Here is an 18,084-nt window from a genome sequence, read left to right on the forward strand (position 1 = left end):
TTGGTATTATAAAAAGGGGGGTGGACATATTTGGTATTATAAAAAGGGGCTGTGCATCTTTGGCTTGCACAGAGAAAATCTAGGGCATCTCCACATTGAGGACCACCCCCGCCCCAAGAATCTAGAGATAAGCGGCTCACGGCCAGCGTTATACCCCCAGGCCTAACGGGCCACTGTGTGAAGAAGACAGCGGGTCTGGCTTTAGCGACCTCAAATGCGAGCAAATAGGGAACGCACGGCTGGAGATGGGGCGGGGCAACGCCGGTGGTCTGAGCGCTGATTGGCTGGAGGCACTCGTCGCCTGGTGCCATTTGTTGTTGAAGCTGCGTACCTGACGCAGTCAGCAGCGTCCTGCACGTGCAGCCGTTTAAGCGGCGTCACCGCCTGCGAGGACCCCGGGAGAGCAAGCAGCGGAGAGGTGAGTGGCCCGGCGACTTTCTTCCTGGCGCAGGTCTCTGCTGGCCCCTGTGGGTTTCCCGGTAGTGGGAGTTTAGGCTAGATGAAGAACGGATGGGGCAGGTGGGCGTTGGAGCCGTCCTTTGGGGCTTTTTCTTTACTTGCCAGTGTAGGTCTTAAAGCCCGGCTGACGCTTGTAGGGTGAAGAGGCCTGTAGAGGAGGTAAAGAAGCATCTTTGCCCAGCTTGTGTGTGGCGTTTTATCCGAACAAGAGTGGCTGTAGTATCATTTGTGTACAAATGCCCCTTAGAGTAACTAGTTGTCCATTGTTGAAAGGATTTGGGCCACCTAACTCGTGACCCCTACCCCGCCAAGCTTGAAGGCCTTGGCCCTGGCTCCCTCTCTCCCAGTAAACTATCAAAACCTACAAACCAAACATCTTTACTTTTGAAGGGAGGTGTGCAAAGAGAGAAACATTGAGTAGTAGTTGAGAAATTTCCCTTACCCTTAATATCCAGTAAGCTGTTTGGGAGACCCGTGAAAGGAGAGGATAAAGTCAGTAAACAGATTTTGGAGAAAGGCCCAGTAGGGACATGGTGGTTGCAAGAGTGGTTAAGTAGTTCAACTCATTTTTAAAGATAAAAAATAAGGGGATCTTTGGGGAAAATCAGCAGCTAGTTCAGTAGTTTTGGGAGGTGTATGTGAAATTGTGACAGTTCATGTTGTTAAGTATATGATTCCAAATGTACGTTTTTTTAAAAAAATTTAGATACAAATAGAACTGGAAGCCACCATGGGAGATGAAGATTGGGAAGCGGAAATAATCAAACCTCATATGTCTTCCTATGTTCCTGTATTTGAGAAGGTAGTAAAATTTAAAGTTTGTGGTTATTAAACACTACAGATTTTATTGAAGTTGAAAATCACTGTGGTAGGAAAGTTCTAGATTACAGTCCGGTGGAGTGTGCTGTGCTTACCTCCATCTGATTGTTATTAACTGCCTTAGGGGCAATGAAGAGGAGGCACTCTAAGCCTCAAATGGAATAAAATAGTATGAGGTAATTTGATAATTAACTTAAATATGTGTAGTGGTATTATTGACAATTTAAATGTCAGTGATTGAGGACTTACTGTGGGTGGAAGCAGGCTGGTACAAATATGGTTGAACATGTTTGACAGACACTTGTATTGAAAACTGAAAAATACAGTTTGGTGTTGGGTGATATTTTGAATTCTATAAATTGGTTTCCTACAAGTAGGATGCGTATGTTAGGCTGATTGAGATGGTGTCATCACTTGGCTCTTCAAATATGCAAATCATCAGATCTTTTTCCTTAGTGGCATTTGGAGAGTTATATTGTAATTCAAAAGAACAGGACTTGGAATAGCTTTTTGGGTTTCAGTTCTGATTTGAACGTTGACTTAAAAAAAAAAAAACTCTACTTTAGAAGTTAATATATATATTTTTAATGTTCATTTTTGAGAGAGAGAGAGAGAGACATAGTGTGAGCGGGGGAAGGACAGAGGGAGAGAGGGCGGGAAATAGAATCCAAAGCAGGCTCCAGGCTTTGAGCTGCCAACATGGGGCTCGAACTCACGAACCATGAGATCATGGCCTAAGCTAAGATCATGACCTGAGTCGAAGTCGGATGTTTAACTGACTGAGCTACCCATGTGCCCCTAGAAGTTAATATATTTTAAAGGATTGTTTTTGTACAAGTGTTATTTACTTGAAAATGTCTCAAAAGTGGTGTTCTTTTCTTTTTTTTTTTTTTTTTTTTTGAAGTTCATGTGTTCACTTTGAGAGAGACAGAAACATCATGAGCAGGGAAGGGGCAGAGAGAGAGGGAATCAGAATTCCAAGCATACTCTGCACTGTCAGCATGGAGCCCGCTGAGGGGCTCAAACCCATGAAACCTTGAGATCATGACCTGAGCCAAAACCAATAGTCAGTTGCTTCAATGACTGAGCCACTTAGGCACCACTGTGTTCTTTTTTTCTGGAATTTCCAGTTTGCATTTATGTTGGTCACTTTTTACAAACACTTTGTTATTTCAAGAGATATCTTAATGGAAGTTCTATCACATAAAAATATATGTAATCCTTTATTTCTCTTAATTGGATTTGATTTATATATAAAGTTTATTTCAAAATACTGAAGATTTTTGGGTGAGGGTGTCAAAATACTCAAGATCTTAATCTGAATTTATCGTGGTTTTTTTTTTTTTTTTTGGAGCTTACTTGAGAAAGACATCTTTTGTGTGATACTTTTTTTTATAGTCCTGTGCCTATCATAAAAAAAAAAAAACATTTTTTTTTTTTTACAATATTGGGAAAAGAGGAGAAAAAGTACTTAATCATGTTTATTAGCACACTCTTGTAAATTTTTATTAAATTTTCTTTCCCCCCCAAATGATAGTACATAATAATATTTTTGATTCCAGCCTTTTCACTCTTGAGCACTATTCCATAGTACTACTAACTTCCTAAAAATAGTTTCTTAAGGTTGCATAGTACTTCAAGGAATGGATCTACTGTAATATAATTGATTTTCTGTTGGTGGGAATTTAAGATGTTAGCTTTTCACTGTAATGTTGTCATGAATATCTACATCTTATATATATATATATATTTTAATTTGGGAGTATTTTTTAAAAAATGGAATTACTTAAAGGATATTTTATGGTTCTTTTTACCCCAGTTCTCAGTAAATTTATTATATTACAAAGTTTAGTTCACAGATACAGACTTTTTCACTTGAACTTAGTCATTTAATTTTGTTTCTTCTTAGTCTGAGATTTTTTTCTTCATTAAGCATTCTTTAAATAGTACATTAGACTCAATCATGTTGTACTTGTTTATTGCATAGGCTGTCTGAAATTGAGGGTGGTTGACTGTCACATCTTTCAGACTTACCTTTTTGGAAATATTTGTGCTATTTAGTAACGTACCTTGTTTAATATTAAGAATACTAAAATGTTAATACTAACTTTACCTTATGATTCTTAATATTTATGTGGGGCCAATTTGTAAATTTTTTGTATTTGTCTGCAAACTTAATTCCTGATGCTGTTCAGCAATTAGCTATCTGGCCTAGTTGACTTGGAGGAACATGGTGCAATCAATGCCTTTGTCTGCCTTGGTTGAATAAAAAGTGCAGAAAGTGAGGATGATTACATGATATATACATGTGGGAGAGATCTGAGGTCTTTTATTTTGCCTAGTTTCATTTAAAGGCACCATTTTGATTGGTGGTTCTGAATTTCTATTTTAATTTTTTTTTAAGTTTATTGATGTTGAGAGAGAGAGAGAGAGCATGAGTGGGGAGGTCTGGAGAGAGAATCCCAAGCAGGCTCCATACTGTCAGTGCAGAGCCTGACAAGGGGTTCAAACTCACATACTGCTGAGATTATGTACTGAGCCGAAATCAAGAGTCAAATGCTTAACTGAGCCACTCAGGTGGCCCCCTGAATTTCTGTTTTAAGAGACAGCTGGGCTTTTTGATTTTTAGAATTTGTCTTCACCCTGCAGCTGTCTTGGCTTAATCTCATCTTAAACAATATGCGATCAGCCTTTTATGAAAACTTTCTAGGATTTTTATTTGGAGATTTAATATTTACCCATTCTTATATGATTTTGTACTGATAGGCCACTGGGAAGTGTACTACTTGGGTATAGACCAGTGAAAGATGTGAGGTTAGGAAGAATTTGATAATTATGTAGTCCAGACATCTTAATTGTTAGGCATTTGCATATTTCATGTAAGCTTGTTGGAATGAGTTTTGGAGTGTTGAGTATGGTGAATGTAACAGGGTATTGGATTTGCTTACTAGCTGTGTAATGAATGCTTCTTGTTAGAGGACCATGGGAGTAGGTCTACATAGTGATTGCCTCCATTTATCTGCCTTTTTGGTGGCACATTTCAGAAGTCAAATACTCTTGTGATTAAAATAGAAATAGCGTGAGATAATTGGCCCATCCACAATACAATTTTGTTAAGTAGTAGTAGCAAAGTTTGTAATAATTAGGTAAGAAAATAAAGTTCGGGGCTTCTCTGTTCATACTATAATTCTGAAGTAGTGAGAAAAAATGTGGCCCTTGAACAACATTGTATTTGCAGACCTAAGGAAGCTGAACTGCTAGAACCTTAAGAAGATTTTGAGCAATTTCTGCCTATAATTATCACTGAGATGTAGGAGGATATTGTGTCTTCTACTAGAAAGCCGGGATATTATTATATGGTAAATAAGAGCAACTTGTGGAAGCTGGTCAAAATGGTCATCCAAATAAAATGGCCATCCAGATAAAAGTGGCAGGCTTAGACGAAGGAGCTCTGATGACTCATAATCAAAATCTAAACAATTTTTTTTCAGATTTTTTTTTAATATATGAAATTTATTGTCAAATTGGTTTCCATACAACACCCAGTGCTCATCCCAAAAGGTGCCCTCCTCAATACCCATCACCCACCCTCCCCTCCCTCCCACCCCCCATCAACCCTCAGTTTGTTCTCAGTTTTTAACAGTCTCTTATGTTTTGGCTCTCTCCCACTCTAACCTCTTTTTTTTTTTTTCCCTTCCCCTCCCCCATGGGTTTCTGTTAAGTTTCTCAGGATCCATATAAGAGTGAAACCATATGGTATCTGTCTTTCTCTGTATGGCTGATTTCACTTAGCATCACGCTCTCCAGTTCCATCCACGTTGCTACAAAAGGCCATATTTCATTCTTTCTCATTGCCACATAGTATTCCATTGTGTATATAAACCACAATTTCTTTATCCATTCATCAGTTGATGGACATTTAGGCTCTATCCATAATTTGGCTATTGTTGAGAGTGCTGCTATAAACATTGGGGTACAAGTGCCCCTCTGCATCAGTACTCCTGTATCCCTTGGATAAATTCCTAGCAGTGCTATTGCTGGGTCATAGGGTAGGTCTATTTTTAATTTTCTGAGGAACCTCCACACTGCTTTCCAGAGCGGCTGCACCAGTTTGCATTCCCACCAACAGTGCAAGAGGGTTCCCGTTTCTCCACATCCTCTCCAGCATCTATAGTCTCCTGATTTGTTCATTTTGGCCCCTCTGACTGGCGTGAGGTGATATCTGACTGTGGTTTTGATTTGTATTTCCCTGATAAGGAGCGACGTTGAACACCTTTTCATGTGCCTGTTGGCCATCCGGATGTCTTCTTTAGAGAAGTGTCTTTTCATGTTTTCTGCCCATTTCTTCACTGGGTTATTTGTTTTTCGGGTGTGGAGTTTGGTGAGCTCTTTATAGATTTTGGATACTAGCCCTTTGTCCGATATGTCATTTGCAAATATCTTTTCCCATTCCATTGGTTGCCTTTTAGTTTTGTTGGTTGTTTCCTTTGCTGTGCAGAAGCTTTTTATCTTCATAAGGTCCCAGTAATTCACTTTTGCTTTTAATTTCCTTGCCTTTGGGGATGTGTCGAGTAAGAGATTGCTACGGCTGAGGTCAGAGAGGTCTTTTCCTGCTTTCTCCTCTAAGGTTTTGATGGTTTCCTGTCTCACATTCAGGTCCTTTATCCATTTTGAGTTTATTTTTGTGAATGGTGTGAGAAAGTGGTCTAGTTTCAACCTTCTGCATGTTGCTGTCCAGTTCTCCCAGCACTGTTTGTTAAAGAGACTGTCTTTTTTCCATTGGATGTTCTTTCCTGCTTTGTCAAAGATGAGTTGGCCATACGTTTGTGGGTCTAGTTCTGGGGTTTCTATTCTATTCCATTGGTCTATGTGTCTGTTTTTGTGCCAATACCATGCTGTCTTGATGATGACAGCTTTGTAGTAGAGGCTAAAGTCTGGGATTGTGATGCCTCCTGCTTTGGTCTTCTTCTTCAAAATGACTTTGGCTATTCGGGGTCTTTTGTGGTTCCATATGAATTTTAGGATTGCTTGTTCTAGTTTCGAGAAGAATGCTGGTGCAATTTTGGTTGGGATTGCATTGAATGTGTAGATAGCTTTGGGTAGTATTGACATTTTGACAATATTTATTCTTCCAATCCATGAGCAGGGAATGTCTTTCCATTTCTTTATATCTTCTTCAATTTCCTTCATAAGCTTTCTATAGTTTTCAGCATACAGATCTTTTACATCTTTGGTTATATTTATTCCTAGGTATTTTATGCTTCTTGGTGCAATTGTGAATGGGATCACTTTCTTTATTTGTCTTTCTGTTGCTTCATTGTTAGTGTATAAGAATGCAGCTGATTTCTGTACATTGATTTTGTATCCTGCAACTTTGCTGAATTCATGTATCAGTTCTAGCAGACTTTTGGTGGAGTCTATCGGATTTTCCATGTATGATATCATGTCATCTGCAAAAAGCGAAAGCTTGACTTCATCTTTGCCAAATTTGATGCCTTTGATTTCCTTTTGTTGTCTGATTGCTGATGCTAGAACTTCCAGCACTATGTTAAACAACAGTGGGGAGAGTGGGCATCCCTGTCGTGTTCCTGATCTCAGGGAAAAAGCTCTCAGTTTTTCCCCGTTGAGGATGATGTTAGCTGTGGGCTTTTCATAAATGGCTTTTATGATCTTTAAGTATGTTCCTTCTATCCCGACTTTCTCAAGGGTTTTTATTAAGAAAGGGTGCTGGATTTTGTCAAAGGCCTTTTCTGCATTGATTGACAGGATCATATGGTTCTTCTCTTTTTTTTTGTTAATGTGATGTATCATGTTGATTGACTTGCAAATGTTGAACCAGCCCTGCATCCCAGGAATGAATCCCACTTGATCATGGTGAATAATTCTTTTTATATGCCGTTGAATTCGATTTGCTAGTATCTTATTGAGAATTTTTGCATCCATATTCATCAGGGATATTGGCCGGTAGTTCTCTTTTTTTACTGGGTCTCTGTCTGGTTTAGGAATCAAAGTAATACTGGCTTCATAGAATGAGTCTGGAAGTTTTCCTTCCCTTTCTATTTCTTGGAATAGCTTGAGAAGGATAGGTATTATCTCTGCTTTAAACGTCTGGTAGAACTCCCCTGGGAAGCCATCTGGTCCTGGACTCTTATTTGTTGGGAGATTTTTGATAACCGATTCAATTTCTTCGCTGGTTATGGGTCTGTTCAAGCTTTCTATTTCCTCCTGATTGAGTTTTGGAAGGGTGTGGGTGTTTAGGAATTTGTCCATTTCTTCCAGGTTGTCCAATTTGTTGGCATATAATTTTTCATAGTATTCCCTGATAATTGTTTGTATCTCTGAGGGATTGGTTGTAATAATTCCATTTTCATTCATGATTTTATCTATTTGGGTCCTCTCCCTTTTCTTTTTGAGAAGCCTGGCTAGAGGTTTGTCAATTTTGTTTATTTTTTCAAAAAACCAACTCTTGGTTTCATTGATCTGCTCTACAGTTTTTTTAGATTCTATATTGTTTATTTCTGCTCTGATCTTTATTATTTCTCTTCTTCTGCTGGGTTTAGGCTGCCTTTGCTGTTCTGCTTCTATTTCCTTTAGGTGTGCTGTTAGATTTTGTATTTGGGATTTTTCTTGTTTCTTGAGGTAGGCCTGGGTTGCAATGTATTTTCCTCTCAGGACTGCCTTCGCTGCATCCCAAAGCGTTTGATTGTTGTATTTTCATTTTAGTTTGTTTCTATATATTTTTTAATTTCTTCTCTAATTGCCTGGTTGACCCACTCATTCGTTAGTAGGGTGTTCTTTAACCTCCAAGCTTTTGGAGATTTTCCAGACTTTTTCCTGTGGTTGATTTCAAGCTTCATAGCATTGTGGTCTGAAAGTATGCATGGTATAATTTCAATTCTTGTAAACTTATGAAGGGCTGTTTTGTGACCCAGTATATGATCTATCTTGGAGAATGTTCCATGTGCACTTGAGAAGAAAGTATATTCTGTTGCTTTGGGATGCAGAGTTCTAAATATATCTGTTAGGTCCATCTGATCCAATGTCTCATTCAGGGCCCTTGTTTCTTTATTGACCGTGTGTCTAGATGATCTATCCATTTCTGTAAGTGGGGTGTTAAACTCCCCTGAAATTACCACGTTCTTATCAATAAGGTTGCTTATGTTTATGAGTAATTGTTTTATATATTTGGGGGCTCCGGTATTCGGCGCATAGACATTTATAATTGTTAGCTCTTCCTGATGGATAGACCCTGTAATTATTATATAATGCCCTTCTTCATCTCTTGTTACAGCCTTTAATTTAAAATCTAGTTTGTCTGATATAAGTATGGCTACTCCAGTTTTCTTTTGGCTTCCAGTAACATGATAAATAGTTCTCCATCCCCTCACTCTCAATCTAAAGGTGTCCTCAGATCTAAAATGAGTCTCTTGTAGACAGCAAATAGATGGGTCTTGTTTTTTTATCCATTCTGATACCCTATGTCTTTTGGTTGGCGCATTTAATCCATTTACATTCAGTGTTATTATAGAAAGATACGGGTTTAGAGTCATTGTGATGTCTGTATGTTTTATGCTTGTAGTGATGTCTCTTGTACTTTGTCTCACAGGATCCCCCTTAGGATCTCTTGTAGGGCTGGTTTAGTGGTGACAAATTCCTTCAGTTTTTGTTTGTTTGAGAAGACCTTTATCTCTCCTTCTGTTCTGAATGACAGACTTGCTGGATAAAGGATTCTCGGCTGCATATTTTTCCTGTTTAGCACACTGAAAATATTGTGCCAATCCTTTCTGGCCTGCCAAGTTTCAAAAGAGAGATCAGTCACGAGTCTTATAGGTCTCCCTTTATATGTGAGGGCATGTTTATCCCTTGCTGCTTTCAGAATTTTCTCTTTATCCTTGTATTTTGCCAGTTTCACTATGATATGTCGTGCAGAAGATCGATTCAAGTTACGTCTGAAGGGAGTTCTCTGTGCCTCTTGGATTTCAATGCCTTTTTCCTTCCCCAGATTTGGGAAGTTCTCAGCTATAATTTCTTCAATTACCCCTTTAGCACCTTTCCCTCTCTCTTCCTCCTTTGGGATACCAATTATGCGTAGATTATTTGTCTTTAGTCCATCACTTAGTTCTCTAATTTTCCCCTCATACTCCTGGATTTTTTTTTATCTCTCTTTCTCTCAGCTTCCTCTTTTTCCATAACTTTATCTTCTAGTTCACCTATTCTCTCCTCTGCCTCTTCAATCCGAGCTGTCGTCGTTTCCATTTTGTTTTGCATTTCGTTTAAAGCGCTTTTCAGCTCCTCGTGACTGTTCCTTAGTCCCTTGAGCTCTGTAGCAAGAGATTCTCTGTTGTCCTCTATACTGTTTTCAAGCCCAGCGATTAATTTTATGACTATTATTCTAAATTCACTTTCTGTTACATTATTTAAATCCTTTTTGATCAGCTCATTAGCTGTTGTTATTTCCTGGAGATTCTTCTGAGGGAATTCTTCCGTTTGGTCATTTTGGATAGTCCCTGGAGTGGTGAGGACCTGCAGGGCACTTCCCCTGTGCTGTGGTGTATAACTGGAGTTGGTGGGCGTGGCCGCAGTCAGTCCTGATGTCTGCCCCTAGCCCACCGCTGGGGCCACAGTCAGACTGGTGTGTGCCTTCTCTTCCCCTCTCCTAGGGGTGGGATTCACTGTGGGGTGGCGTGGCCTGTCTGGGCTACTTGCACACTGCCAGGCTTGTGATGCTGGGGATCTGGCGTATTAGCTGGGGTGGGTAGGCAAGGTGCACGGGGGCAGGAGGGGCAGGCTTAGCTCGCTTCTCCTTAGGTGATCCACTTCAGGAGGGGCCCTGTGGCATCGGGAGGGAGTCATATCCGCTGCCGGAGGTTTGGCTCCGCAGAAGCACAGAGTTGGGTGTTTGTGCGGAGCGAGCAAGTTCGCTGGCAGGAACTGGTTTCCTTTGGGATTTTGGCTGGGGGATGGGCGGGGGAGATGGCGCTGGCGAGCACCTTTGTTCCCCGCCAAGCTGAGCTCTGTCGTCCGGGGGCTTAGCAGCTCTCCCTCCCTTTGTCGTCCAGCCTTCCCGCTTTCTGAGCAGAGCTGTTAACTTATGACCTCCCAGATGCTAAGTCGCCCTTGCTGTTGGAACACACTCCGTCAGGCCCCTCCGCTTTTGCAAGCCAGACTCGGGGGCTCTGCTTGGCCCGCGAGCCGCCCCTCCACCCCGGCTCCCTCTCGCCAGTCCGTGGAGCTCGCACCGCCTTGCCGCCCTTCCTACCCTCTTCCGTGGGCCTCTCGTCTGCGCTTGGCCCTGGAGACTCCTTTCTGCTACTCCTCTGGCGGTTTTCTGGGTTATTTAGGCAGGTGTAGGTGGAATCTAAGTGATCAGCAGGACGTGCGGTGAGCCCAGCGTCCTCCTACACCGCCATGTTCTTCCAGCCCCAATCTAAACAATTAAGTCTAGAGTAGAGATGAAAAGATATGAGAAAGCTGAGGAGAAGGCTAAAGAGATTGCAAAGGTGGCAGAGATGTTGGTGGAACAGGTCTGGAGAATAGAGAAAACTGAATCCTCTTGAAGAAGAATCATCAATTTACAGCCAACATATTCTAGTCAACTGATAGAGATTGGGTGACACCAGAGAGAAACTGAAACTAGAGAGCCTTTTGTTTTCTTTTTTCTCTGTCTATACACCATTATCATTTATAGTAGGTTTCTCTCATAGTGTGTGGGAGATGTTTTCACTATAAGTTTTGATTGTGAAATGTTTGGGGGAAAGAAATTTTATTTGGAAAATGCTCTCAGATACAGAAATTAGGGCCTACATTGTAAGCTCCTAGAACAGTCACATTTGTTCCTGGCTTTGGTTGTTTTTTCTAAATTTTGAGGTGTTTGTTTTTTGTTGTGTGACATGCTAGCTCTCTAGAACCTTAGATCTGTGTGTGATACATGAGACTCAACAGTTGGAGTTTTTCAGCCCTGGAGGTCCTGAAGTAACTGCAGTAATTTTAGGTGTCTCCATGTAGCAGTTGTCAAAGAAAGGACCAGGCTTCAACTGTGGATGTGAATGGGGCTGATCTGGCCGGGGCTGATCAATCAGAAGAAGGGATGGAGGATAATATTGTCTGTATTTTGGGACTTTAATTTCTGTATCATATCAAAGAAGGAGAAATAATTTGTTTGAAATTTAAATTTTATGTGACACTGTCTGATATAACCTGTCTGGTCATTTTATTTGGACAACCTATCTCAGCTCTATTTGACATGGAACCTAAAATAGGAAATGAGATCTTGGTACTTTGTATAAATTGATATATTCTTAGGCATTTCAGGGGTTTCTGAATATAAAATGAAAGATATATTTGCTAAGGAATTTAAGGGGCTGGGGGAAGAAAACATGGAATTGTCTGTATTGGACCCCAAATTGGACAGGGAGGAGGCATCTCCAAGGTTCATAAATTGTCCAGCTATAAATTCATTTGAATAGCAGCTCTGACAAGTCATTGAGATCAAAACCTTACTATGTTGGTGGAAATATTCATTTGCTTGAAAAAGACCTTTAAAAGAAAAAGACCTTTAAAGGGTGTGATATTTCATAATTGAAAATATTAAGAGTACATAGAAGGTCAAAAGAAATGTGTTTACCAGAATGAGAATGAATTATTTGTAGCTGCGTGTGAGAACCCTTATGTGTAAAATATTTTGAAATTTCTAATTGCTCTGTCTTCTCATGGCCTTGGTTAACTTCTTTTGTCTCTCATAAGGACATTTGTAGTGACATTTAAGGCCTACACAGATAATCGAGTAATCTCTTCTTTTTCAGAATCTGTAATTATATCTGCATTCTTTTTCCAAATAAGGTAATGTGGGTGGCCATATTTCATCCTACTACATGTAGTGTGGCTAAAGCACTGTAAGATGAAACAAGAGTGGTAGAAAATGAAGTCAGAGAGGGAAAGGGAAAAGTAAAGGGAGAGGGGCCTGAAGGTAGTTGTGAGCTTAGAGTTAGTAGGACTGGCTTGACTGGGTGTGGGGAGTGAAAGAGAGTAATCAAGGTTGATGTCTAGTTTTTTTAAATTTTATTATTTTGTTTAATTTAAGTATAATTGATACACAATATTAGTTTTGGGTGTACAGTGATTTGACAAGTTTGTATGTTAAGGTATCCTGATGATAGTGTAGCTACCATCTGTAAACCATACAATGCTGTTTCAGTATCATTGACTATATTGCTTGTGTTGTACCATAGACTTCTTTTAAGTTTAAGCAACTGGATAGAAGATGGTTCCATTTGCTGAAATGGGGAATCTCTGAAAAATGTATAAGCTTGGGAGGGGTAAAAACAAAGAATGCTAGCTTTGTTGTGTTCAATTTGGGATGGCTATGAAAACATAAAAGTAAAATAGCTTTTATGCATTAGTTGCTTAGAAGAGGGATCAGGGATATAGATATAAATGTGGTAATTATCAGGGCGCCTGGGTGGCGCAGTCGGTTGAGCATCCGACTTCAGCTCAGGTCATTATCTCGCGGTCTGTGACTTAGAGCCCTGCGTCGGGCTCTGTGCTGACAGCTCAGAGCCTGGAGCCTGCTTCGGATTCTGTGTCTCCCTTTCTCTCTGGCCCTCCCCCGCTTATGCTCTGTCTCTCTCTCTATCTCTGTCAAAAATAAACATTAAAATAAATGTGGTAATTATCTGTATATTAATGGGATTTTTTTAATTTATTAGAAAAATTTTTTTTATGTCTATTTTTTTTAAATTTTTTTTTTTAACGTTTATTTATTTTTGAGACAGAGAGAGACAGAGCATGAACGGGGGAGGGTCAGAGAGAGAGGGAGACACAGAATCCGAAACAGGCTCCAGGCTCTGAGCCATCAGCCCAGAGCCCGACGCGGGGCTCGAACTCACGGACCGCGAGATCGTGACCTGAGCTGAAGTCGGACGCTTAACCGACTGAGCCACCCAGGCGCCCCTTTAATGTCTATTTTTGAGAGAGAGCAAGACAGCTATGAGCAGAGGAGGAGCAGAGAGAGACAGACATAGAGGATCCCAAGCGGGTTCTGTGCACTAACCATGAGATCGTGACCTGAGCTGAAACCAAGAGTTGGACAGTTAACTGATTGAGCCGCCCAGGTGTCCCTGTGTGTTAATGGGATTTAAAGCTACGAGACTAGGTAAAGTTACATAGTGTAAAACAGATTTAGAGGGCTTGACCCTGGATAGTCCAACTTGAGAGGTCCAGTATAAGAGGAGCTGGCAAAAGGAGACTGAGGAGGAAGTAGCCACTGGAGCAAGAAAGAAAACCAGAGAATTGTGGGTTCCTTAAGCCAAGAGGAGAATGTTATAAAGAGGAAGGAAATAGTCTGTCATTTCAAATGCTGCTGAGAGCTCTGGTAGAATGAAAGATAAAAGTAGTAATTTTATTACATAATTTCCTTATTAAAAGCATTTTCAGTGTAGAATGAGGATGGAAGCTAAACTGGAGTAGATTTAAGGAAAAAAGGGATATGAAAAAGTAGAGGCAGCAACTAACTGTAGACATTTTGTTTTAAGAGAGCAAATTGCTGCAGTAGCAGAAGGGAATATGAAGGTAATTTATTTTTAAGGTAATGAAAAAGGTTAAGAATCTTTAATGATGTTTTGTTTCAGAATTTGCCTTGGAATTTTTAAATTTCGTGTATGTGGAATATTAAATTCCACAGCCTGACGGTCATCTAATAATAATTTTTAAGTTCTTGACTGCCAAAGTGTCTCATTACCTTTATTAGCTTTATATCACTTAAATAAAACCAGAACTTTTTTGGATTCTAGTCACTTGATAATACTTTGGCCACTAGGAAAAAAAAGTCTTCAGAATTGCACTTTAAAGATAGAAAACTAGATCATTCTTGTTTTAATGTCTATGGTAATTGTAAATTGGAACTTTATACTGTAGTAATTACCAAAATCCCAAAAGTATTTGCCTTTCTGTTCTTAATAACTCAGAGAATAATTGGGTGGCTCTTGGGCTTTATAAAAGCAGTTTTAAAAGTCATTTAGTGTCTTTTGTGAAATAAATCTTAGAAAATAAGTATTACTGAGGCACCTGGGTGGTCAGTTAAGTGGCTGACTTCAGCTCAGGTCCTGATCTCACCGTTCATGAGTTCAAGCCCAGCATCAGGCTCTGTGCTGACACCTCAGAGCCTGGAGCCTGCTTCAGATTATGTGTCTCCCTCTCTCTCTGCCCCTACCCTGCTCATGCTTTGTCTCTCCCTCTCAAGAAAAAAGAGTAAGTAAACATTGAAAAATTAAAAAAAAAAAAAAGAAAAGAAGTACTACTTTTGCACTCTTTTGACTTATTTAAATGAACTTAGGTAAAGAAATATTGTGTCTGTTCTAAAGTAGCCAGTTAATTAAGGTATCATCTTAAGTTTTAGGACACCTTTCATTTTTAAAGTATTGAATTCTGCTTTTCATGTGCAAGAATTTGAGACCTCTCTTCTGTAAGTTTTGTCCTAAGTAGAGGTAGCTTATATGAGGGGAAATTAAGGTGTCAGTTAATGATTATAAGAGCACCCTAGGAGTTAAGGTGAGAAAAAGGTTACTCAAGTTTTTGTTAACACAGAGATACACTAAGAAATATTGGAAGTTTCCCAAATTAACTTGACATTTAGCTATTGGTTTTATAACAAAAGTTGAAATTTCTGAGCCCAATAGAAATGCAAGTACATCCCTGGAAATGTAATACATATATATTAATTGCAAATACATAGTTTTTGAGACTAAGGTAGGGAAAATGGGATAGGTAGTATTTGAGAACATCATCGACATTTCAGCTGTTGCTGTGAAAAGTTTGATTAAAGTTAATGATGCATATTCTGATCCAGTAGCTAACATGAACCACTTCGTTGTATTTATACTGCATTTGCATTGTACATATATAGGTATATTGTTTTTAGTGCATCAGTGACCTTTTATTTTAGAGTGAATTCATTTTAAAAAATTGTGAACATGTTAATTTGTTTCCCTTTATAGAAACAAAGTTGAAGTTTTAAAGATAAATTCCTGTAGTACTTTACTGTAGAAACTATTGTCCACTGCTCTCCTCTGTGCTCTACTTTATTCTGTGCGTTGTTAATGAGCAAACTGTAAAATACAGAACTTTTAAAAATGTATATTGGCAGGCATTGATTTATTCATGTGTTATTTTGTTCAGATTTTATTTAATAATAGTACTTAATTATACTTTTCAAATATATGAATGAGTAAACTTTTAAGTCAGATGTCAGCAAACTCTTTCCATAAAGGGTTAGATAGTAAATAGTTTAGACTTCACAGAATTTAGGATCTCTGTTGCAACTTCGGTATCATGGTGGGAAAGCAGCCATAGGCATTTCTAGATGAATGAGGATCGCTATGTTCCAATATAACTTTATTTACAAAAACAAGTGGCTGACCAGTTTTGGCTCATAGCTATAGTTTGCTGATCAATGTTTTAAGTGATACATTAATACGCTATATGTTCAGTATTAAAGTGAAGAGGTTTTGGAATAATTAAGGAATGAGTGGCGTAGAAAATCTTAGAGCCTGTTACTGTTTTGTTTGGAACAAAGTCCAGTTGTTAAAATTTTCTAGCATTTGTGGTGACACATTCTTATTTTCAAAGTAGAAAATGAGTCTTTTCTTCCTGTTAACAGGAGAGGTATTCTTCTGGAGCAAATGGAGACACTTTTAACAGGACTCCAGCTTCATCATCAGGTATGTGTTGAGGCAAAAAGGTGGATTCTTTTCTAGGTTAAAGGCTTCACCTAGTGAATAAGGAGCAGACTAGTAGACATCTTATAAATAGTGTTAGTTAGATTTCTGTGAGAATTCATTCTGTTTGGATGTTTTTAATGAGGGCCACTTCCAGGTAGAGGAAGCAAGAGAGGAGAGAGTATAGTGATATAGACTGTAGTGCTTTAATATTATTTGGTTTTGTAGGTTTCCTGTAAATCCTTTGCCCAACTTGGAAGTTGTATATTTGTCTTTCATACCACTAGAGAATTGTCAGGGTTCCTGACATATGGAAGTAGGATATGGGATTATTAGGTTGTTGTTTGTTTTTACAGTGTAAATATTAAATATTTAATATGTAATATTAACACTACACAAGCAATGGGTCAGTTAAGAAATCAAATGGCAAATCAAAATATGTTTCAAAACAAAAGAAAAAGAAAACATAATATTCCAAAACCTATGGGATGCACCAAAAGCAGATGTTAGAGTGAAACTTAAGTTATAAATGCTTGTATTAAGAAAAAAAGTTGGGGCGCCTGGGTGGCTCAGTAGGTTGAGCATCCAACCTCGGCTCAGGTCATGATTTCACGGTCCATGAGTTTGAGCCCTGTGTCGGCCTCTGTGCTGATAGCTCGGAGGCTGGAGCCTGCTTCAGATTCTGTGTCTCCCTCTCTCTGACCCTTCCCCGTTCATGCTTTGTCTCTGTCTCAAAAATAAATACACATTAAAAAAAAAAAAAGTTAAACAACTTAACATGACACTGCAGAGAGCTAGAAAAAGAATAAACTTAGCTGAAACTTAGTAGAGGAAGGAAATAACAAAAAACAGAGACTAGAATAAACAGTTACATAACATTAAAAGTAATGACCAGTTTTTCAAAAAAAATCCCTGCAAAATTGGCAATGTTTTAATTCTATTAACTAGGAAAAAAAGACTCAAAATTGAAAAGAAATGAAAGAGAAGACGGTAGATAACCACAGAAATACATAGTGTGATAACAGATTATTATATACATTTAAATACAAATCAGATAATTTAGGAAAATAAAACAGATAATTCCTAAAAACACACCAGTTACCATGATTGAATCATGAATCTTGAATCTAAGAAATAGGAAATCTTCTTAGACCAATAAAAAGAATGAAGCTGAATTAAGAATCAAAACTCCAGCATGGAAAAGCCCAAGACCTTATAGTCATAGTGGTGAATTCTACCAAATATTAAAAAAAATTAATGATACTCTTTATCAAAGTTTTACAAATAATGGAATAGAGGGAACACTTTCAGAATCATTCCATGAAACTAGTACTACCCTGATACCAAAACAGGATAAAAACAATACAAGAACAAAATCTAGTTTGTCGCATGTAAGTATTGGTACTCCAGCTTTCTTTCCTTTGACATCCGTTTGCGTGATAAATGTTCCTCCATTCCCTCACTTTGACCTGCAGATGTCTTTAGGTCTAAAATGAGTCTCAGGGCACCTGGTTGGCTCAGTTTATTAAGTGCTAGACTCTTGATTTTGGTTCCGGTCATGATCTCAAAATTGATGAGATCAATCCCCCCTACCATAATCTGCGCTGACAGCATGGAGCTTGTTTGGGATTCTCCCTCTCCCTCTCTCTCTGCCCCTCCCTCCTCATGCTCTGTCTCTCAGAATAAATAAACGCTAAAAAAAAAAAATGAGTATCTTGTAGGCTATAAGGTTGTTGAAGTAAGTTGCCGTAGTAGTGACCTGTCAGGGTAATTGTTTAATCCTGGGAAGCCATCAAGATATCATGAGTTTTGGGGTGTCTGGGTGGCTCAGTCAGTTAAGTGTCTGACTTGATTTCGGCCTAGGTCAGGCTGTGTACTGAGTGTGGATGATGCTTAAGATTCTCTCTCTTTCCTGAGGCACCTGGGTGGCTTAGTTAGTTAAGCGTCCGACAGTTGGTTTTGGCTCAGGTCATGGTATTGTGGTTTGTGAGTTTCAGCCCCAATTTGGGGTGCAGAGCCTGCTTGGGATTCTCTCTCACTCCCTCGCTCTCTGCTCCTCCCCCACTCATGCTGTCTCTGTCTCATAAGTAAATGA

The 18,084-nt window shown here is 39.1% G+C and overlaps 1 protein-coding gene across 8 annotated transcripts in view; it reads left to right on the top strand.

Moving 5' to 3' along the window:
- Window positions 1-285: 285 nt before the first annotated feature.
- Window positions 286-18,084, top strand: part of DDX4 (DEAD-box helicase 4) — an 88,283-nt gene continuing 70,484 nt past the window's right edge. For 6 of the 8 annotated variants that reach the window (XM_045493489.1, XM_045493513.1, XM_045493519.1 and 3 more), the window contains exons 1-3: window positions 306-418; window positions 1,166-1,261; window positions 15,932-15,992. In XM_045493489.1, the coding sequence (XP_045349445.1) occupies window positions 1,190-1,261; window positions 15,932-15,992 (133 nt within the window). In that variant the 5' untranslated portion in view covers window positions 306-418; window positions 1,166-1,189. Of the gene's footprint in view, window positions 419-1,165; window positions 1,262-15,931; window positions 15,993-18,084 lie in introns of all 8 variants that reach the window. The other 2 variants (XM_045493498.1, XM_045493533.1) reach the window with 2 other exon arrangements.

This window comes from Leopardus geoffroyi, chromosome A1 (genome assembly GCF_018350155.1).
Source record: "Leopardus geoffroyi isolate Oge1 chromosome A1, O.geoffroyi_Oge1_pat1.0, whole genome shotgun sequence".
Lineage (NCBI taxonomy): Eukaryota > Metazoa > Chordata > Mammalia > Carnivora > Felidae > Leopardus > Leopardus geoffroyi.